The sequence below is a fragment of the Vicugna pacos genome, chromosome 20 (assembly GCF_048564905.1).
Source record: "Vicugna pacos chromosome 20, VicPac4, whole genome shotgun sequence".
Lineage (NCBI taxonomy): Eukaryota > Metazoa > Chordata > Mammalia > Artiodactyla > Camelidae > Vicugna > Vicugna pacos.
The window spans coordinates 15,428,840-15,453,206 of record NC_133006.1 but is presented as its reverse complement, the minus strand read 5'-3'; the positions used below and the strand labels follow the sequence as shown (position 1 = coordinate 15,453,206).

The following is a 24,367-nucleotide window of genomic DNA, read 5'->3' as shown; positions in this document are numbered from 1 at the left end:
TATCTCCAGCCTGGGAAAATAACAAGCAGTGGGTAGCTGATATCTCCTAGATAGTTTGGATTCCTCTAGTTGTCTAAAATGAATCTTATATTCTTGGTTTGGAGATTTGTGATCATTTTTATTTATTATGCACCAGTTTGGTATAAGATTGAACATAGTACATGGGATATAAAATCAGCTTTACATGTATGCCTTTGTCCATATGTTAGGAAATAGTAAAGCTAGAAATAGATTACTATGGGATAATCATTTCAGGTAAAGAAACTCGGATTTATATCACCAAAATTTTCCTTTTGATACCCTATTTGAGTTCTTTTTTTTTTTTTTAGGGGAAAATTTGCATATTTCTAAACGCACAAATCTTAATTGCACATTTATGACAATAGTTAAACTCATGTAATTCACATCCTATCAAGATAGAGCACATTTCCATCTGACTGCAAATTTCCTTGTTAATAGCTCCAGCTCTTAGATAACCACTATTCTGATCTTTTCACCTTAGATTAGTTTTGTCTGTTCTAGAACATCATCAAAATGAAATCATACTCTTGTGCCTGGCTTCTTTTACTCAGTGTAATGTATATCAGATTCATCCGTGATGCTACGATTATTAGAAGTTGTTTCCATTTTTATTGCTGAGTAGTTGTCCATTGTATGAATGTAGTGTATGAACATTTGAGTTGTTTCAGTTTGAGGCTATCATAAAACTTCTATGTCTTTTTTTTTTTTTTAAATCAACTCATTCTACTTTTTAGTGGAAATTTTAAATATTTAAAAGAAAGGAAGTGGGGTGGGAATAGCTCAGGGGTGGAGCACATGCTTAGCATGCATGAAGTCCTCCTGGGTTCAATCCCCAGTACCTCAATTAATTATTAATTAATTAATTAAGGAAGCGAGAGGGGGAGGAAAATGGTAGTGGATTTCAGAAATCATATCAGCTTATGCTAACATTATTTTAAATACAACATATTAAAAGCATTAGGCATTATTATTCTGTACCTAACTATACTTCTGTGTGTTTAAAATACCAGATAATAAATCTTGCACTATTAAAAATCTTCAGCTTTTTATGATACATTTTAGGAATATTAAGACAGCATTAAGATAGGCTTTTCTAGATTGTTATCTAATAGAGTAAACATTCTTAACTGATACAGTAGTTGCTGGCTATGACCATTTGTAAACAAGTCTTTTTGTGGACATATGTTTAATTTTTCATGGGTAAATCCCCAGGAGTGGAGTTGCTGCATCAAAGGGCGGGTGTATTTGAACTTAATAAGAAACTGCCAAAAGTTTTTCCAAAATGGTTTTTCATTCCCACCAGTAATGATGTTCCACTTGCTCCGTATCCTCACCAACACTTGATGTTGTCAGTCTTTTAAATTTTAGCTGTTCTGTGTAGTGGTATTTCATTAAGTTTTTAGTTTTCCCTTATGACTAATGATGTTGGTGCAATTTTACATGTGCTCATTGCTCATTCATCTAACTTCAGAAGTTTTTGTTAAAGTCGTTTGTTTGTTTTTTATTGGCTTATCTTTTTATTATTGAGGTTTAGAGTTCTTTATACATTCTGGGTACAAATCCTTTGTTGGACATGATTTGTGAATATTTTCTCCCAGTCTGTGTCTTGCCTGTATGATATTTTTTGATGGCAGTGATTTTAAATTTGATGGAGTTCAATACTCAATTTTTGATTTTACGATGATTGTTTCCTGTGTTAAAGAAATGTCTGCCTTCTCCCAGGTGGCAAAGATGCTCTTTGTGTTTTCTTCTGTAAACTTTGAAATTTTAGACTTAATATCTGGGTCTGTGATCTGTCTCAAAACTGATTTTTTTTTTTATGAGTTGAGATGTAGGGGTTGAGCTTCATTTATTTACTATATGTGGGTATCCAGTTGTTCCGGCACCATTTATTCCTTTGCCCTTTGAATTTGCTTTGGTACCTTGTCAAAAACCATTTGACCACGTGAATATGGGTCTGTTTCAGAACACCCTAATCAGTGCCATTCATTGATGTGGCTATTCTTATGCCAATGACCATATTAGCTAAATTACTGTAACTACAGTAAACCTTGAGTTGATTACATTTTTGTTCCTTTAAAGTTTCTCTTGTATATTTCAGATCCTTTGCATTGTATAAGATTTAGGATTAGCTTGCCAATTTTTGTTTTTAATAAAGACTGCTGAGATTATGATTAGGATTGCTTTAAATCTATAGATCAGTTTGGGGAGAATTGACATTTAAAAATAATCGAGCTTTCCAATCCATGAACATCTTATATCTCTCCATTTATTGATGTCTTCTTTAATCTCTTTTAACAGTGTCATACAGTTTTTATGTAGAAGTTGTGCACACTTTTTGTTAAACTTATTCCTAAGTATCTTATGATAGTGCTTTTTTCTAAGAAGTAAAACTGTCTTTATTCATAAATAGCATGAATCTTATGTACAGAAAATCCCAAGAAATTCACTCAAAAAACCAGTAGAATAAACAAGTTCAGCAAAATCATACAAGTGCAATATACAGTCAATTATATTTCTATACACTGGCAACAATCTAGAAATGAAATTAAGAAAACAATTCACATGATGGTGTTTTTTCCCTTAGTGTTAGACTTTCAGTTTTTTCCTGTGAGTGTAAAGAAATATAATTGGTTTCTGTTACTGATCTTGTGTCCTGTGGCCTTGCTAAATTTAAATTCACTTAGTAGTTCTAGTAGTTTTTGTTTTGTTCTGATTTTTGTTCCTTATGATTTTTACATAATCATGACCTCTGAATGGGGATAGTTTTATTTGTTCCTTTCCAGTCATTCTGCCTTTTATTTTTTTGTGCCTTATTGCACTGGTGAAAGTAGCACATCTTTGCCTTGTTCCCAGTCTTAGGGGAAAGGCATTCAGTCTTTTACCATTAAGTACAGTGTTACGTAGTTTTCTCATATACACCGTTTATCTCAATGAGTATTCCTAGTCTGCTTCTATTCCTAGTTTGCTGAAGTTTTTTAAAATATTATAAATGACTATTAAATGTTGTCAGGTGCTTTATTGCATCTATTGAGATTATCGTAATTTTCCTTTTTTATTTCATTAGTGATTGCATTGATTGATTTTTCAAATGGTTTTCATTACTGAGATAAACCTCACTTGAGTATGATATAGTATAACATTTATATATTGCTGGATTCAATTTGCTAATGTCATATTAAGAATTTTTATGTCTGTATTCCATGAAATATACCAGTCTGTCATTTTCTTGTAATATCTTTATCTGGTTTTGATATCACAGTTAAGCTAGCCTTATAAAATGACTTGGGAAGTATTCCATTTTCCTGTATTTTTGAAGAATTTGTCTGAAATCAAAATGGTTTCTTCCTTAAATGTTTGATAGAATTTTTTAGTAAAACAAACCAAGTCCTGCTGTTTTCTTTGGAGGAAGTTTTTGATAACAAATTAAATTTATCTGATACTTACTAGAGTTATTTGGAACTTTATTTCATCTTGTGTCAATTTTGGTACATTGTACTTTTCAAGAACTATTTCATTGTATAATGTCAATCTATTGGCATAAAGTTGTACATATTTCATCTTTTTAAAAAAATTTCTGCTCTTCTTCTTCTTTTTACTTTTGATTTAATGTGCTCCTATTTTGTTCCTTAATCCATGGGTTATTTAGAAATGCATTGTTTAATTTTCATATATTTGGGGCTTTCCTCGATACCATATTGTAACTGATTTCTAACGCAATGGAATATTCTGTAAGGTTTCAATCTTGAAATTTATTGAAACCTGTTTTGTGACTTAGTAGCATGGTCAATCTTGCAGTCTTGTATATTCCATATGCACTTGAAAAGGTGTATTTTGCAGTTGTTGGACATCATAACCTATAAATACCAATTAGGACAAGGTGGTTGATTGTGCCATTCAGGTCTTTTGTACTGACTAGTCTTTCAGTTACTGAAAAAGGGATATTAAATTCTCCATATGTGATTGTGGATTTGTTTACTTCTTTTAGTTCTATTAGTTAATGTTTTGTGTATCTAAAAGCTCTTTTATTAGCCACGTACATAGATATTTATAATTGTTATGACTTCCTGATATATTGACCCCTTTACCATTATGGAATATCAATGTCCTTTACTAATTCTTGTCATTGTCCTTGTCTTAAGGTCTATTTTATCAGATGTTAAAATAGCTACTCTTTTCATAGCGTATCAGTCTGTTATACATATTTATCTTTTTCGGTGGTTGCCCTAGAATTTGATACTTAACAACTAATCCAGGTCCACTTTGTTTACCTTAGAAAGTTTTTATTTCTCCTTCACTTTTGAAGGATAATTTTGCAGATACAGAATTTTAGGTTGATAGAGTTTTTTTCTTTCAGCACTTCAAATATTTTGCTCCACTCTCCTATTGCTTACATGGTTTCTGAGAAGTCAGATGTAATTCTTACCTTTACTCCTCTGTAGGTTAAGATGTTTTTCTCCTCTGGCTTCTTTCATCATTTTTTGTTTATCTTTGATTTTCTGTAGTTTGAAAATGACATGATAGGTATATGGATTTTTTGGCATTTATTTCACTTGGTGTTCTTTGAGCGTTTCTCAGTCTGTGGTTTGGTGCCTGACATTCATTTAGGGAAGTTCTCAGTAAATATTGTTTTAAGTATTCTATTCTTTTCTCTCTTTCCCCTCTTTCTTGTATTCCCATTATACATATGTTAAACCATATAGTTGTCTCACAGTTCATAGATACTCTGTTCTGCTTTTCTTCCAGTCTTTTCTCTGTTTCTTTTCCAGTCTTAGAGCTTTCTATTGAGATATCCTCAAGCTCAGAGGGTTTTTTACTCGGCCATGTTCAGTCCACTAATAAGCCCATCAAAGGCATTTTTCATTTCTGTTTTGGTGTTTTTTATCTCTGGCATTTCTTTTTAGTTCTTTCTTAGGATTTCCGTCTTTGCTTATAGTGCCCATCTGTTCTTGCAAGCTGTCTATTGTATCAATTAGAGCCCTTAGCATATTAGTCATAGTCTGGTAATTCTAATATCTAAGACTGATTTTGTGCTTGCTCTGTCTCTTCAAATTTTATTTTTTGGCCTTTTAGAATGTCTTATAATTTTTTTCTTGATCTTTAAGCATATGATATACTGGGTAAAAAGAACTCTTGTAAATAGTCCTTTAATAATATAGTGATAATGTTGGAGAGGGGAAGCATTCTGTTGTCTTGTGAATTAGGTCTCAGTATTTTAGTGAGCCTGTGCATCTGGGCTGTGAGCTTCACAGTGTTTATCCCTTCATTCCCCCTTTAGCTGGGAAAAGTTGGCTAGAGTGGGCTGGAATTGGGTGATTTCCCTTTTCCAGGTCAGTTTGACTGATAATACCCTAGCAGGTTGGGCTCCGATTAGTTTGTTCTCCTGGCAGACTTTCTTAAGAACAGAATGCTCTGGCATATTTCAAAATGGTTCCTTTTACCCTTCCTTTGCTGGAAGCATAGAGGATTTTTCTCTGATATTCACTGTGAGAACCTAGTAGAACTCCAGGAAATAAAACTCACCAAAGTGTGGGGGCTCCCAATGTCTGGGTCCCCTGGAACTTTTAATCTCTCAAACTTGTCAACACTAAGCCTCCAACAATTCATTAATTACAGTTCAGGTTTCCGTACCTCAGCACTGGTTCCTGTGGAGGTTTGTGCTAGTGGGTTTCTGCTCTCATAAGTTGTGATTATCTGTATTCACCTGTTGGTCTCCCCAATTTGGGGTAGCAGTTTGCCCTGTGACTTCACTGTTCCGGCTCTTCTAGGATGGATTCCAATTTGAAATACTATGTTGTAAAATATACAGTTATTTTATGACACTCTGATTTTTTTTTTCCCTTTAACTTTACAGAGACTGTGCAGTTGATCCAACTTGTGTTTTATGCATGGAGTGCTTTTTGGGAAGTATTCACAGAGACCATCGATATAGGGTTGGTAATATCCAGATAATAACCATACCTAGTACTGAATTTTATACTAGATATCTTTTCTTCCTTTTCAAAGTTCCAAGATTTAACACTGAAACAGGGGAAGAATGGTTTAAGAAATGTGTTATTTAAAAACTGTTCAACGTACAATGGCAGTGTAGAGATGAATTATGAATCCAGATTTCATGGAACACATGGTTTAAGAAAGACAACACAGATAGCAGCTCTTCCAGTATTGGTTTTCAACTAGTTTGTTTCACTATTTTTCAGTGTTTGTTATCCTCATAATTCTAGGTTTATGAAACAGGTTATCAAAAAGAGGATAGAGGTGAGAGTTAAAATGTGATTGGGAGGTTCTGAAGAGAGGAAGTGTGAAAAAAGTAAGGAAAAGTAACAGGATTGTACGTTTAAGAAATGTTTTATCAATTGGTGTACAATTCTACAGACAGATTTGTCATTTCTTAATATTAAAGAAGCATCTGTTACAGTGTAGAAGAAGGCCAACTCCAGAACATAAGACTAACCAACTTTATTATTTTTCTACTGCTGTAATGCAATCAGCACTTTTCCAAAATACGAGTACGTTTGCTTTTAAGTCAGGGATACGAAATACAGAGGCAGATTATTGCTAAGCCTGTCCTACTTCCTCTACTGGAAATTGAAGACAGAGCCATGAACATTCAGAAATTTAGGGAACTGTTAATAACTGGAACTTTCCACCCTAATCTCAAATAAAATTATAGAAAAGGAAATATTGCAGTCTTAGAAATTCAGGAGCCCTGTTGGACTTTTCCTCCTGTTTGTTTTTATTCACGCTACTCAAGTATTGATAACAGTGACCTAAAGCAACTGCAAAATTAAATACATATTTTTGCATGTTCTTTTTATTTTCATAAATTAGTAGGAGAATCCTAGTTTCCTTTAAGCTGTTCTACCTATCTTTGGTAATCAGGACACACATAAAAGCTGTAAGGTGAAGGTATCATTTTCCATATGGCTGCTTGCCCATGTTTCTTAACATATATCTTTGCAGTCCCTAAATAATCATCATTCATGGGTTTACATTAATTACCTTGTGATATGTAACACAGAGATACTTTCTTTGGGCAAAATATAAAAGGCTCTTTCTAAAATTTGCATTCATAAACTCTCTCATAGTATTTTTTGAAAAGCAGAATTTTTAGTCTACAAATTATTAAATAGTAGGTTTGTCTTGCCAGATTCCTTGAATTATTGCTGTATCTTAAGGAAACATGAATAATTCTTGAACTCCACAGGTGGTAAAGGTTTTATGACCAGGCAGTCCACATTTGTATTTCCTGAGCTTCCTTCCTTTTCAAAGAATGCTACTTAGAGAGTGCTAGAAAAGAAAAATAAACAATTTCTGTAGTTTTTATTGGTCACTTTCTCTAATGCAAATGAAGTACTCTTACTAGACTCTTGTGGAAGATGCAGCTATAGGAATCTGTTTTATTATATTATAGCACTATAACCTGGTAGCATAGATACCAGCATTATGCCAGTTTAGCCAAAACCTCACAGGAACACCCTCAGATTTTCCTAATTAAGGGAGTCATGTAAGTGGGCATATTTTACCTCTTTAAAGTAGCTGTAGCTTAGTAGACATTACAAAGTAGCTTATATTATTTTGAAATTGCTTAAATTAACCTATAGGCTTATTTAAAGTAAGCTTTAAAACATTGAGAGGTTTGGCATTTTATTTAATTTTATCCCTCCAAAAAGATTAAACACTTTAGTAATGTTATTTCCTTAGCACTTGATAGTCTTAAATTTATAATCTGATAGCGCTAAGTAAATAGTTATTGACAAGATACTTTACAATTTTTTTTCAAGATGACAACATCAGGAGGTGGAGGTTTCTGTGACTGTGGTGATACTGAAGCTTGGAAAGAGGGTCCTTACTGTCAAAAACATGAACTTAACACCTCTGAAATTGAGGAAGAAGAGGTAAAAACATTTTCACAAAGTTGTTTTTAAGGAAATACTGTTTTAAGTACAAGTTTGAAATATTTCAGACATAGAAATTAGATTATAATATATAAATGGATAAGTAAAATAGTCCTCTCACTATTAGCAGTGACCAAGTATACTTCAAAAGTTTTTGCATTTTGTGGATGCCATATTATCACTAGTAGTACACACTTGAAATTCTAGAAATTTAATTTAATTCAGATCTTTTCATTTGTTTTATTTTAAGCATATATCAAGTTTTTTTAAGTCCTCATTTATTATTAAAGGGATTATTTTTCTTATACATGTATACCAGTTAACTTAGTTGGTTTTTGTTTATTTGTGTTGTAACTAAGACTTTGTAGGCCAGATACCTTTCTTTTCTATAGCCATACATGACAGCCAGCGCTAATCATCATCTCCTGATAAAGCAGTCACCGGACATGTAATAGGACCAAGGGGATAGCTCAGGACAAATTTTACTCATTCCAGCTGTAAATATGTGCTTTCTAAAATTGTTGTTTATCCTTCATTATTTTTCTCTAAATGATATTTGTAATGATTCAGTGGGCTCGCTGTAAATAAATACTTGAAACTCTGTTGTTTGTGACAATTTTATGTTTAAGATCCTTATTTCAGATTTTAATTTTGAATGGCAGAGAAATGGGCACATTTGAAGTACTTCTGCACTGTTAGTAGGTCTGATACAGATGTGGGACAAGTGGACATTAGTAGTCCTTCGTGGTGCACATATCTTCAGGCCTCAGATATTTTAACAGAGTGACCAAATCCTTTCTCATGTAGGACAGTGTCTTTTAGACTGTGTTCCACTGTGTTTTGGACAGAAGAAAATTTGTGCAAAATGATTCAGTGCTAGAGAAAACATATGTATTTGTGTTTCATTTGTTTTGTGCAAGTATTCTAGGATTTGCTGCAGAGAAATGCCAAGTGGTTAGTGTTTCAGATTTCTCCACTTCAACTGGAGCAACTCCAGTTTTATCTCTTATATATTGGATTGGCATTCTATATATAAAAATACAAACAAGACAAAGATGTATTTTGGAAAAAAGGGTTTTGCTTTTTTAAAAAATTGAAAGCTAGTATAAAACTTACAGACTATGGGAGAAAATTCTTGCAAATCTTATCTAATAAGTGTCTAGCATCCAGAATATATATCCTACAACACAACAACAAAAAGACAATGCAGTTGAAAATGAGCAAAGACTTGAATAGACATTTCTCCAAAGGTATAATACAGATGACCAACAAACACATGAAAACATGCTCATTAGTCATTGGGGAAACGTAAATCAAAACTACAGTGAGATATCACTTCACACCCACTGGGATGGCTATAATCAAAAAAGTGGCAAGTAGGTGCTGAGGAAGATGTAGAGAAATTGGAACCCTGTACATTGCTAGTGGGAATGCAGAATGATTTAGCACTGGGAAAATGTTCCTCAAGTGTTAAGCATTGCCATATAAACCTGTAATCTCATTTCTAAGTATATACCCCAAAGAATTGAAAACAAGTATTTGACTAAGTACATTCAAAGGGGTAGGGCTTAGCTTCGTGGTGGAGTGCATGTCTAGCATGCATGAGGTCCTAGGTTCAATCCCCAGTACCTGCATTAAATAAACAAACCTAATTACCTCCCCCCATTAAAAAAAAAAGCATTAAAAAATTTTAAACATAAATAAATAAGTACATGCACACACATGTTAGTAGCAACATTATTCACAATAACCAAAAGGTGGAAACAGCCAAAATGTCTTTATCAGTGTATGAGTGGATAAACAAATTGTGGTATATACATTATAGTATAATATTACTCAGCTGCAAAAAGGAATAAAGTACTGATAACATGCTGTAAGGTGGATGAACTTTCAAAACATCATGCTAAATGAAAGAAGCCAGACACAAAGGGTCACATATTATATGATTTCAGTTATATGAAATATCCAGAATAGATAAATCTGTAGACACGGAACACAGACTGGTATTGCCACGGGCTCCAAATGGGAAGGATGGAGGAAAACTGCTTAATGGGTAAGAGGGGTAAGAGGTTTTACTTGAAGTGATAGTTTTGGAACTAGATAGAGCTAGTCATGGCTCAGCATTATAAATGTGCCAGCAGATTGTTTGCTTTAAAATCATTTATTTTATGTTCGTGAATAAATTATTTTCACAGGTTAAATTATATTTCACTTCCATAAATTATTTAAAAAGAAAAACTAGGACTTATGTTATCTTTTATCCTTATTCTAGAGTAGACAAAATAGTTTTCCAAGAAAAATTATGAAACTGCCTGCAGTTACTCTGTTGGTTTTATCCTCATACATTGGTGAAGTAGCTGTCAAATAGTGAAGACTTCGGTTAATTTCCTGAATTTTAAGATTCCAGCAGAATTACCTGTCTGAAATTATATGGTCCTGCCTGGAGAATATATACCTAGCAACCTGACAGAGAATAAAACTTCCAGACTCTGCCATTTAATTCCTATTTAAGAATTCAGTTAAGAGAAGTGACGTCTTCAAAAATAAGACTATAAGATATTAAAAAGTTAGCATTATGTTTAGCATACCTGGTCCCCACTTCTAAATTTATGTATTAACTAGGTTTTCTATGTTTTGTGCTTGAAATGTAAGAAAGCTATATAATATTTGTAATGTACTTTTTTAGTCTGTCATAGAATTTTTATTGAATATAATTTTTTGTTATACATTCAGCCCTCATCTTAAGAAAAAGTTGGAAAAATTTGGTTATATACTTTTGTTGGGATGTTTAGAAGTTCCACAAGTCTTTTTAACTCTTGACATTTGTGATGGGATATTTCTTTGTTGTATAGGCCAGGGAGCAGCAAACTCTGGCACCACCGTAAGCCAAGAATGGTTTTTATATTTTTAAATAGTCGGAAAAATCAATGGAATAATAATTTGTGGCATGTGAAGATTATGTGAAATTCAAATTTCATTGTCTATAAATAAAATTTTATTGCAACACAGCCATGCTTAATTGTCTATGTATTGTCGATAGCTGCTTTTCTACTAAAACAGCAACATTGATTAGCTATGACAGAGACCTTATAACCTGCAAAACGAAAATGTTTACCTTCTGACTCTTTACAGAAAATTTGCTGACCCCAGGTATACACTGTCAGAATTGTGTTTATTATACCTGATTCCCACTCATTAAGTGGCAATAGCATCTTGCATCACTGTGACGATAATAAATGCCAACCAGATTTCCATATGGGTCCTTGAGCATGGGGGTGTGTAGGGAGGCTGGTGGGATGGTACCTCTCATAGTTGAGAACCACCACATACTATGTATAGTGTTTCCTTTGTTGATCTTCATAAAAACTGTAAAAAAAGTTCTCTTAGATCTCTGCATTAGGAAATGTTTTACTTCTCTTGGTGTGAATCTGAAAACTGATTATGTTTCCTTTGGTTGGGGGCCTCTGGAAAACAGCTTGTCTGTAGTAGCTGTATAAGAAATTATATGATCTGTATTTATAAATAGATGTTATTTTGATTTCATTTTATTTTCCTGCCTTTATTTTCATTTTACCTCCTTTGTACATCCATTTTTTAAAATACTGTTTTATTACACTGAATGTATTCTTGAGTTGCTGTAAATCCTTTTTGGAATGAAATTTTATTCAATAACAAATGTTAACTGAATTAACAACTTCACTGAAAAATTTTTTATCTGGAATTTTCACTTAGAATGCTGCTTTTCAATCCCTTTTGAATGTAGATCAGTGGTTATTCACAGCTAAATATCAGGCTAAGTACTATACTTGGTTTATCTCATTTAATTCTTAGAACAGCTCTATAAGGTAAATACCACTGTTACCAATATTTTATAGCTGCAAAAGCTTGAGTTTTAGAGAGATTAAGAAACTTGCCCAAAGTGTCTCACACAGAAAGTCCTGGAGCTGGGCTTTAAACTTAGTATAGACAACTCTTGACAGTACATTATACTGGTTTTTAAAAACGTATTTTTAACAATGGAATTGTTATTTTCAATAGCGTTCTAATTAAGAAATCCCAATACTAAGTTTGAAATTTGCACCTCTTGGGGAGTGATGGAAATGTTAGCTATCTTGATTGTGGTGGTGGTTTCATAGGTGTATACATCTATCAGAATTCATCAAATTGTACATCTGAAATATGTGTAGTTAACTGTACAGGAATTATACCACAATAAAGGTGTTTTTAATATATAAAATTTAAAAATGGGGAAAAAAGAAATCCCAATAATAAAACAGTATTATTAATGAATTAATTTTTTTATAGGTTGAAATATATATTATTTATTTGTTATAAGTCAAATTCATGACTGACTTAGTTTGGTTTGGTTTGTAGTTTATTTCTAGTTTTAGTTGGGCAGTATGGAGGAAACTCATTCATACCTTATTTGTATATGATAATGGTTAAATTCTTTATTTTATAATACATCTTTACATTTTAAAAATTCAAACATTATAGAAATGTATCACATAAAAGATTAAACTTCTCCATAATTCCCACAGTCTTCTAAGATAACCACTGGTAACCTTTTTAACAGCATACTGGCCATCCTAGTTTGAAAGAAAAGTAAATCAGAGTTGATTCACTGACAAAGGCTTGCATTCTCTGGCATAAATGTCATCAAAGAATAATTATTAGTCATAATAGATAATACAACATAGGATAAGATGGACATTTATTTACTTATTCTGATTCATGCTGTGGTAAGAGCACTTTGAGCAGAAGTCTTTTCTAGGGTTTAATTTTCCATTGTGCATGTGAGTAGACTTGCACAGCTTAGCATCTCTTCATTGGAATATTTCTTAATCAGTAACTATTTTCAAGAAGTTAATGTGTATATAAAGATGCCAGAAAAATCTATATTCCTAGGCCTGCCCCAAACTGGGTTAATGTAGCAACAAAATTACCAGTTGGTGATCCCCAGTATGTAATATAACACATTTTAGAGTGTACTTTATATTACCATTTTTAAAATACAGATAATCATATTTTTTAACTGATGTGTTTTTCAAATAGGAAACATTTTTACCAGGCCCTGGGATTTTGTGGAACAGAATTTGAACACTACTGGCTTGGATTCTCAAGAGTTGGCCATTTTTTCTGTCCCAGGACCATTTAATCCTTATAAACCCTGTTTATCATAATTCTTTAATCCTTTAAATATCTTGTATTATGGGTATAATTATAAGAAGTAGCATGACTATATAATGAGATAATATCACCAAGCAAACTGAGTTTTGGTTCTACTTTCTATTTTGGTACAATGTGAGGTTCATATTATGATTAATAGCCACTCTTTTATGAATCCCCAGAAGGTACCAGTTCTAGTACCTTTTTTGTAACAGGTGGTTTTACTGTGTAAACTTCTAAAGTCTCCAAGAAATAGTAGCAAACCTTGCTAGCAGGATGAAAAAAATGTTTAATGGGACATACAAAGCAGTCTTGAAAAGAGTTGTAGGTAAAAGGGGCTGTAAGACTTCGAAAAATCTTTTTCTTACTTTACTTTTCCTTATATTCTTTAAGCCCTAGATTTGTCTCCTTTAGGAATTTTTGTCCATTTTCCTTCATTCTTGTTATTCTCCTTCTCCATTTGTTTTATATTAGTTCCACTAAGCTGATCTTTGGTGAGGATGTACAAATATTTTCTTTATTTTTACGTATATTGGCAAGGATATACTGGTTCCCATTCCATGTTGTTGGACTATATTGATTTTCTTATTGAGAGATGAATATAACACTATTTAGCCATTAAGCTAAATAATGTGTTTAGATTGAAGACAAAGCATTAAGATTAAAGATTGTGTAAATTTTTGCCAACTTTGACTGACAGATACCATGATATCCTTAGTGTATGTTTATAGTAATACTTTTTTACATTAACCTTGAAATTTAGTGACTCATTCGCTGTTAAGTCTAATGTGCAGAGTTCCCTGTTATGTGCATACACAGCTTGTCCTGCTAAAAGTGAGTGATTCTTAACAACATCAAGGATGACTTCTCCCCTTTAGAACCCTCAAATTCAGGCTCTCCTTTATACCTGTAAAACTAAATGTTGCTTGTCTGCCCTTAGCTAACATTCCTTTGTTTATTCTGGAAATCGGGAGTTAGAGGGATATGAAACTGTAAACATGGTTTGATGTTGCGTTTTAAAGATCCTGGAATGCCATTCTAAAATTTTAGATTTCTTCATTAGGCATTGGAGTGCCATAGAATATTTTGGTTCAGTCAGTTCAGTCATTGGGATTATTTGGAACAAAATGCTTTAGGAAGCTTGATTTGGTGAGATGTAACATTGAAGAGAAGCTTAAGTTAGATCAGCCAGCTTTTTACAGTAGTATTTTGAGGGGTGGAGGCAGAATGTTACAAAAGAATACGTGCATTTAACATGGTTGCATTTTTCTCCCCTGTTCTTTCTTTCAGGATCCTCTTGTGCATTTATCAGAAGATGTGATAGCAAGAGCTTATAACATTTTTGCTATTATGTTTCGGTATGCTGTAGAGATACTAACCTGGGAAAAAGAAAGTGAATTGCCACCAGATTTAGAGATGGTGTAAGTGCAACTCATTTATTCTTTGTATTTGTATCTGTGCATACTCAGTTTAACCATTTTGATTCTGATTTCTCAAATTAACTTTAATACAATTGGAAAGAACATAATCTTTTTTAATAATTCATTTTCAGCAAAACAATAACCTTGAATTTATAGTTTTTAAATATGTGTGGACCACTTAATTGGCAGCAGTTTTTCCCTGTTGAGTTAGTTGACATATAGCCATATTTAAGCAATATCAAGGCTCTAGCACTGGTTGTTCAAGCATAGGCACATTTTCTCTTCTTTGTGTGATAAAATTGATAAATTAACTCTTCAGTTCTTTTTGTTTCATTAGATTTGATTAGGGAATGAGCTCTTTGGTATAAGGAGGTTTTCTGGTTTGATTAAATGTACAAGTTAAATTTTAGCCATTTTGATTCTAAATTTTTGCAAAATTTATTCTACACTTTGGGCTTCTTTTAGTGTACATCTAACATTGTTACCATTGGTACTTAGACTATTGAGGAGGTTGCAAATTTGTGACCAGAGAGCTGGATTCTACCATAGCTGTATTAAGGTTAAGGGCTTTTCTGCATGAATGTGCTTGCCTCAAAGAACCTTCTGTTTTACTTTGAATTCTAACCAAACTTGTTGGAATTGTATTCATAGATAAGGTTGAATACAAGTGAGGATCAAAGGACATTGGTGGTGTTTGTTTTTTGCTTTCTCAACAGTATTCAAAATAATTAGGTCATGGGTTACGTTTTTTTTAAAAAATGAGGTGTTGTTATTCCTTTTTGGAAATGTTGAAAATGACTTCGATACCTCATGACTTTATCTTCATGTATTTCAAGTTGGGAACCAACTAAGATCTAAATCTAAGATTTAAATTTAGACCTTAGAGAATAGAAGTCCTTAGAGAAGAGAATTTGTTTTTATTTTTGTTCCATTGTAAATTTGGGACCACCAGCACAGAAGAGAGAAGAATCTAACTTGCGTCTCTTGTTATGTTTTTCTACCTTGGTAAATGATATTTCATCCACCCAAAAACCTGAATTGCCTTTATCTACTTAGATTTCAGTTTCAGCTGGTTCTCCCTCTGTCAGATTGTTCTGTTTCTCTTCATCTCCCATTACTAGTCCTAGTCCAAATTACATGAATTTCATCCTTGAACAGCGTGGCCTCCCTAACTGGGCTGCTGTATCTACTTTTGTCCCTCATGGTTCATTCTCACACTGAGTCAAAGTGAACTTTAAGGCAGATCTGACCATAGCTCCTATTTCATTGTGTCAAATCTTTAATTGCCCTTAAGATGGCAAAATCAAAATCCATTACAGAGTCTTTAAGATTTCTGCCTCTCTCCACACTATCTTCTTTCCTCCCTATGCTCCAGCCCCCCAGTGTTTACCTTTGCTACCTCAGGGCCTTTGCTTTCACTTTCTTCTAGCCTAGCATCTCTCAGTCTTGGAACTATTGGCTTTGGGGCAGACATTAAGGGTGCTGACCAGTAGATTGTAGAATTTTTAGCACCATTATTGTCCCTTACCCACTAGGTGACAGTGGCACTCCCACCCGAGTCATGACAACCAAAAATGTCTCCAGACTTTGCCAAATGGTCATGTATGGAGGGTAGAGAGGAATTGCCCCCGGTTGAGCACCACCAATAGCTAATTCTGACTTTGGATCTCAAGTTACTTCTCTGGAAGTTCTCTGAACTGCCAGACTGATTTTATCCCACTCTAGCATTCTACTCTTCTTGATAAAAGCCAGTTCACATGGAATTATATGTCCAGTATCTACAACACATGATGTAGTAGTGTCATAGAGCAAGGGGACTAGGGATGACTTCGTTATACATACGTGCCCAGTACCTAGCATGTTCCCTAAAACAAAGTGTGCTTTTAATAAATCAGCCTGGAGCAAGATAATATGTAAATAGATAATACATAATTAATGTTTTATCCCACAGAGAGAAGAGTGACACTTACTATTGCATGCTGTTTAATGATGAGGTGCATACCTATGAACAAGTTATTTATACTCTTCAGAAAGCTGTTAACTGTACACAAAAAGAAGCCATTGGCTTTGCAACTACAGTAGATAGAGATGTAAGTAATGTCATTATACTGATGTCACATAATAAATTAAACTGTTAATACAGACCAATTAACCTAGAAAATTAAGTTAGAGGTGTATATATATATGTTTTTTTTTTTAACTTCAAATGAATATTGGCCCACATATACATTGGGCATAACTCTAAGCTGTTGTCAGAAAGTTCAGGAGAAAATGTAGATACAGTTGCCCTCATCCTACCCAGTGATTAGAAATAATTCAGTTTTGAAGAGTGGATATCAGTAGAGCACATGCTTAGCATATTTGAGGTCCTGGGTTCAATCCCTAGTACCTCCATTAAAAAAAAAAATTCGGTTTTGAAAATAGAAATGATAGCAGCCTACAAGAATAAACGTTGTGTTATTCAAGGAAATGTGTTTATTAATGGCTTGAAAAATGTTAGGATAACTTAGAAGGAAAATACTTTAATTTACTTTTTAATCAGTGAATAGAATGAACATTATGAATATTAAAAATTGACCAGAGTTGTTATGTGCTCAGATATATTTGTTTACTGATTGAAAACTTATTAATATTGAATATAATACTTTTACAAGCTAATTTCAGATGTCTTTATAGGGACGTAGGTCTGTTCGATATGGAGACTTTCAGTATTGTGAACAAGCAAAGTCAGTAATTGTGGTAAGTAATTTAAAGCATGTCTACACTATTATTTTTTATTACTTTAAAACTAGTCACATTTTGATGTTTATGAACACATTTTTCTGCCTTCCTGAATATAAAGCCAGCATCAGCTAAAAATCATATTTAAAGCACGTTTCTTTAGCATTGTTTATTTATCTTGTTTTTCTTAAGCTATGTAAGATTGATATAGAAAATGAATGTTTAGATGAGATATAAATATACTTTCTGTCTTCCTATTTCTCCATCAGAGACGTCTTAGAAAATTTTTTGCTTTATGTTTTGTTTTTGATAGGGTTTCACGTTACTTTTTAGGAATTAAACTGGCCTTTAGCACCAAGATTAGAATTCAAGGCAAGTTGTTTCTTGGTACCTTTACAGCAAGGTATGCTGTATATCCTAATGGCATTTAGTGTATAATTTATCTGAAAGAAGACTATTCCCCACATTTAGATTTATTTTTAAAGGTTAGAATTTATTATTTTTAACTATTCCATGTAACTGAATTTTATGTAAGTGTCCTTTTAAAAGTGATTTTATACATTGTGAAATCTTTTAAATATGCATGTAAAAATAGAGAGAACACAATGAACGCCTGTGTGCCACATTATACCTTATTTTCTTCATACTTAATTTTAAATAATTATAATAGTATAGTGACCCCCGTATTATCCTTTCTGAATCCCTTTCCCCTTCCTCCTTCCCAAGAGATAACTACTTTCATTAATTCATTTTTCATTTTCATGCATGCCTTTTTATGTCATCTATTAAATATCTGTCAATATTCTATGTATTGATTTGAAGGTCTTTAAATATATAAAAAGATTCATACTGAATGTGTTGTATTGCAACTTGCTTTTTCAGTGTTGTTTCTAGATTTATCTATGTTGATATGTATATCTGTAAAGTATACCATTGATAACTATACCATATTTTTTCCATTCTCATGTTGATGGATAATTAGGATATTTCTAGTTTTTTTCTATGACTATCAGTCCTGCTTTTGCACATTCTTTTGTCCTCTTGTGGCATGAATGCAAAAGTTTCTCTAGGGTATATACCAAGAAATGGAATTTCTGAGTTATTAGAGTATGAACATTTTCAGCTATACTAGATTTTGCCAAGTCAATCTCCAAAATGGTGATACCAGTTTACATTCTGACCAGCAGGTATGTGAGAGTTCCCATATCTCCACCACTTTGTCATAACTATATATTGTCAAATTTAAAAATTTTTGCCAACTTGATATATATGAATGGCATCTCATCAGTTAAACATGCATTACCTTAATTACTGAGTATCTTATATCATGTTTTTGTATTGCATTTAAGTTTTCTGTGAATTTCTTGTTCATACCCTTTACCCATTTTTTTCTATTGGGTTATTTGTCTTTTTCTTACTCATTTTAGGTTTTCTTTGCATAATCTGAATCCTGATCTTTTGTTGCAAATATAGTCTCCTAATATAAGACTTATTTTAAGCTTATTTGTGGTAACTCTCATTGAGCAAAATCTTTAAATTTTAATGTAGCAAAATGTATTTTTTATGATTTTATATCTTATTTAAGAATTTCTTTTTGATATCTAGACATGTTCAACTTAATAATACATCAGAAATTATATAATAATGCATCAAAAACCATACAGTGGTTGTGCAAAAGGGCATTCCCATTCTTAGGAAATATATATTGAAGTATTTAAGAATAAGGGGATGTGATGCATGATGCATATAACTTACCATCAGTGGTTCTTTTCTTTATTTTTTACAATACATGTGCATGTATTTGTGTATGGAGAAAGAAAGATAACGTGCAAACGATAAGGCAGTTGGGATAAAATGTTTATAATAGATGAATCTCAGTAAAGGAAAGGGCATTTTTTTGCCTTTACATTTGTTGCTTCATAGTATTGTTTCAGTTTGGTCTTAAAATAATAGTATTTGTAATCTCTGGTAGTGTCTACATAGATAAACTATATTCATAATGTAGAATAGAAAGTCCAGAAATAGATACTAGTATAAGGAAAATCTCAGAAACTACAAATATATTCAAAGAGAGGAGGAGAGCTTCTTAATTAAGACTAGAACCCCAGAAATTAGGAAGAAAACTTATTTTTTGGCTACATAAAAAGTTTACATAGCAAAATAGTACATAAACAAAGTCAACAGGCAAATGGTAGATTTAGAAAAGTTATTTCTAACACAGAGGATAGACATTTAATATTTATGGTAAACAGCATTCATCGATTATCAAGTAGGGAACAGACAACAAAACAGAAAAATAGACATAGAATATGAAAAGACAATCACAACAGAGAAAATCTCAGTGGTTAAATATATATGAAAAGAGACTCCAACTCACTAGTAATCAGAAAAATGGCAGAGAGATTTCATACCCAACACAATGGAAAAATTAGAGTGACAAAATACCTTGCTGGCAGAAATACAGAGAACAGAAATACTCGTGTGAAAATAAATTGCTACAGCATTTTGGAAAAACAATCTAGTAGTATCTATTAAAAGTTTTACCTCTCCTAGGAATGTATCCCATAAAAATATAAGCACCAGTAGAGTATGTACAAAGATGTTCAGCCCTACTTTTTTTGTGGTCACAGAAGACTGAAAACAAAGGGAATATGAATGCCCATCTCTAGACAATGTTGAAATAAATCCACACCACAGAATATTACGAGTTGTTAACCAAAAAAGAAAAAAAAAGTTAACATAAAGATGCAAAAGAGTATGTGTAGTATCCCATTTTTGTAAATCAAATAAAAATCTCTGTAAATGTTTACATATATAATACTTATAGATGCATAAAATATGCAAAGATATACTGTGTTAATGTGGGTTACGGAGATGGTGGGTATAAAGATGATCCAAGCAAAAAAGGAAAAGAGGGGGGAACATGTTAAATAAAAATTTTGATAGTCTTAAATAGACATTTCTCCAAAGAAGATATGCAGATTGCCAAAGCACATGAAAACATTCTCAACATTACTAATCATTAGGGAAATGCAAGTAAAAATCTTGAGGAGATGCCACCTCATTTGGTGCCGTTTAAGAGCCATTAGGATGGCTCTTAAAAACAATAGTCATTTATAAATTTTTGTTATTTTTATGGGAGAAAAAACTAATTTTCAGCTCTTGAAAGTAAAAAGTATGGAGGAGGATATAGCGCAAGCAGTAGAGCACATGCTTGACGCCATGAGTTCAATCCCAGTACCTCCTCTAAAAATACAAAAAAAAAAAAAAAGAAAGAAAGAAACCCAGTATCAAAATCATACATGTTGGCAAGGATATGGAGAAATTGGAACCCTTGTACACTGTTGGTGGGAATATAAAATGATGCAGCCACTACAGAAAACAGTATGGTGGTTCCTCTAAAAATTAAAAATAGAATTACCATATGAGCCAGCAGTTTTGCTTCTAAATATATATACAAAAGAACTGAAAGCAGGGTCTCACGTTCATAATAGCATTATTCACAGTAGACAAAAGGTAGAAACAACTTAAGTGTCTATCAATGGATGAATGGGAAACAAAATCTATACACATACAAAAGAATGTTATTCAGACTTAAAAAGAAAGAAAATTCTGATACATGCTAAAGCATGGATGAACTTTGAGTGAAATAAGCTAGTCGCAAAAAGATAAATAACGTATGATTCTGCTTGTATAAGATACCTAGAGTTTGATAGGTACAGAATTTCAGTTTTGCAAGAGGAAGAGTTCTGAAGGTTGATTATACAGCAGTGTGTACTTAACACTATTGAACTGCACACTTAAAAATGGTTAAGTTGAAAAGTTTTATGTGGGCTACGGCCATACCACCCTGAACATAACTGATCTCGTCTGATCTTGGAAGCTAAGCAGGGTCGGGCCTGGTTAGTACTTGGATGGGAAAAGTTTTATGTGTATTTACTACAATTTTTTAAGAAGTATGGATAACGTGATCACATCTGTGCAGTGAAGTAAATCATTTAAATAAGTGTGTAATTGCATTAAGAAATTAAAGACATAAAGCCAATTTTAAGTATTTAAATAATTTTTAATTAGTGGGACAGATTTTCAAATATAGGACCAAAGATTCAGGTTGCTCATAAACTGTAACTTCTTAGTTTTTTGTAAGAATCCTAAGATTCCTTGTAGAAAATTAGGATCTGAGTAATACCAAATGGTACTTTTTCATACACACATACATGAAAAACTCCCTTATGATGATAAGAGTGTAGTTATATTAAATAGAAATATTAACTTTTTTCCTTAAAATAGCCTTTTTAAGTTTGTTTTTTCATCCTGCCATTTTTTTTTAAGAGAAATACCGGTAGACAGACAAAGCCACTCAAAGTTCAAGTTATGCATTCGTCTATTGTCGCACATCAGAATTTTGGTTTGAAACTATTGTCTTGGCTGGGAAGTATTATTGGATATTCAGGTAGGTTCATAAAAGCTTGTGCTAATTGATTTAAAAATGAGCTCATACGCCCTTGCAAAACTGTTTTGGAAAAAATAGCAAGTATCTTTATACACAGGAAAAACCTGTGTTTCCCAAATTTTGATCCACAGGACCTTTTTTATATGCATACAGAGGAATCTGTTCAAATAAAGGCAGGAAACAATGGGTTAAACAATTGTAAATGACTGTTAATGAAATCTAAATCTTACAAAAGATAAAAGAACTTTTTTTTTTATATAGCGTCCTGTGGAACTCTGTTCTGCTGAGCAAGCTTGAAAACACTACTATAGCTAAAACCTAAATGATTAGCTGTTAAGAGGATGTCTTTGTTTTGATTTCTGCAACTTGTGGTTATTGGTTATTTGCAACTCTGAAAATTTGCTAATTTGAAGTTACTGTATATTTGGTTTTTTGTTTTCCCGCAATCTATCTACAAATCAGATAATCTTTTAAATGTAGTGGTAACAGAATTAAGAACCCCCATGCCCAATGTCAAAAGTCGAAGTTTGTTGTATAACACTGAAGAGTAAAATAGGAATAGTTCTAAGCTATCTATCGTACTGTTCTTTAGGCAGATCAGGTGGTTTGAATAAATTACATTCCAATGTTTGCTATAAAGAAAATTTCTAAAACATTTGTATTAAAAGGCTATTAAAAAGAATACTGCCACACTGTGAACTGACAGGTGAAAATATGGAGGTGTGAAAATTTAGGAGAACATGTTTGCTTGCCTTTCAAATGCCTTTCCAGTTATTTTTCCTGTCCTCATTTTTTTTTGGCTCTGGTGTTTTCCATTGAATATCTGTATGCCAAGTACTGTGCTACAGTATTAGTACATAGTATCATGGAAGCAATTTTCTGCTGGAAATTTTCTTTGAGAAAATTTACCATGAATAATTTAAAGATTTTATCATCTATTATTTAATACTTGTATAAGATTTTTATCTTTAGCCTTGCAAACCATTTCTGTTTGGTGGCTCTTATAATTAAATTACTGGGCGTTTTTTTTTTTTTTTTCAGATTATTTTGCATGCTTGTAGAAAGACTTTAAAAACAATGATTTTATATATAAAATACATAACTAAAATACATTAAAGTTCTGGTTTTGTTAATACTTATATTAATATTTGAAGTTTTTTAAGTTTAACATTTTGAAGATGCAGGAATTTGTCTTCCAAAGCCTCTTATATAGTAGGTATACATAAGTACACAGTGTATTTTTGTTTAATGAAGAATATTTTACATAATATTAATAAAATGGACTGGCACATGTTATAGTACAGAGGTCTTACATTCTTTTAAATGGTAGCACAATTTTATATTATACCTATCTTCAGTTATCATGGGATATGTAATGGTTTTACTATAACCTGATTTAATTAGCATAGGTGCTTAAAGAATGATGTTTATTTTAGTGGCTTTTGGGTTCTTTGTTATTTATTTAAATTCTTTATGCATAAGAAGTCATTGCCTTTCTGATAGGCATATATTTTGGTATTGTGGACTAAGCATTAGTATATAATGCAAGATTTAGAATTTTCTTCCATTCTATGAAAATGTTAATAAAATAGTTAATATGTTTACTTTTTCTGAATAAATTTGACCTTTAGTAAAAAACATATAAACTCTGCAGTAGATCCATTTGAATATTTCTACTAATGTGTCATTTTATTGTAATATTTGAAGTTACTATTTCATGACTAGTTTTCTTCCTGTTTTAAGATGGCCTTCGCCGAATTTTATGTCAAGTTGGTTTACAAGAAGGGCCAGATGGTGAAAACTCTTCTCTAGTGGATAGGTTGATGCTTAGTGATTCTAAATTGTGGAAAGGTAAGTATCTTAACTACTTTTAAGGTATAGGGGAATTTACATAGGTAACTGGGATGTCAAGGTTTTTTTTTTTTCCATTTTTGAAGGCATTTAATAAATATGTTAATGGTTTTTAGAATTAATACATGCAGTCTTATTCTTTGGCCAAAAAGCAGATTTGGAGATCCATTACCCAAATTAAATAACCCCCCTTTTTTTTTTTTTTAGAAAACATATTTTGAAAAGTGATATTTTAAGCAGCAGACTGCACATATTTTGTATTAAGGAACACATGTAGAGTTTTGCTCTTGAGACTTAAAATACATTTGATCATATAAAAACTGGAAATGTAATTTTCGGCTTATTTGATATGTCCTCACCTTACATCTGCTCTTTTGGTAAAAGGTGCTAGGAATGTGTATCATCAGTTGTTCATGAGCAGTCTACTTATGGATTTGAAATACAAGAAACTGTTTGCTATTCGATTTGCAAAGGTAAGTAGTTTCTCACTTTTGAAGATTAATAAAATAGGTTATATACAGAATAACTATAGTCAATGATTATATATATCCAGGCTTTGTAAAATTAGCCTCTAACAGTAATATGTCAGGGTGCTGATTTTAAGTTCTAAGAAACTTCATAAATGATCGTTTTATCTTTTACCAATAGAATAACATTCTAGCAGTGGGACTTTTCTTATCACCTGCCATGATAATATGAATATCCATCTATGCAGTGGGTGTGATAAGAAATGATAAATGAAGGCTTTAAACCTATGCCATTGTGAATTATGGTATTTTTTCCTATTAAATATTGTGTAAGGAAAAGATGATCTTAGTTGAAGTGACATGTGG

The 24,367-nt window shown here is 32.4% G+C and overlaps 1 protein-coding gene across 8 annotated transcripts in view; it reads left to right on the top strand.

The window, feature by feature from the left end:
- UBR2 (ubiquitin protein ligase E3 component n-recognin 2) overlaps positions 1 to 24,367 on the top strand; it is a 117,608-nt gene that overhangs the window by 17,477 nt on the left and 75,764 nt on the right. For all 8 annotated transcript variants that reach the window (XR_012062138.1, XR_012062140.1, XR_012062139.1 and 5 more), the window contains exons 3-10: positions 5,876 to 5,954; positions 7,806 to 7,919; positions 14,379 to 14,509; positions 16,461 to 16,599; positions 17,186 to 17,248; positions 21,563 to 21,683; positions 23,427 to 23,534; positions 23,919 to 24,007. Coding sequence is in view for 5 of the 8 variants with exons in the window: in XM_031688558.2 (XP_031544418.1) it covers positions 5,876 to 5,954; positions 7,806 to 7,919; positions 14,379 to 14,509; positions 16,461 to 16,599; positions 17,186 to 17,248; positions 21,563 to 21,683; positions 23,427 to 23,534; positions 23,919 to 24,007 (844 nt within the window). In the remaining 3 variants the exon portion in view is untranslated. The remainder of the gene's footprint in view (positions 1 to 5,875; positions 5,955 to 7,805; positions 7,920 to 14,378; positions 14,510 to 16,460; positions 16,600 to 17,185; positions 17,249 to 21,562; positions 21,684 to 23,426; positions 23,535 to 23,918; positions 24,008 to 24,367) is intronic.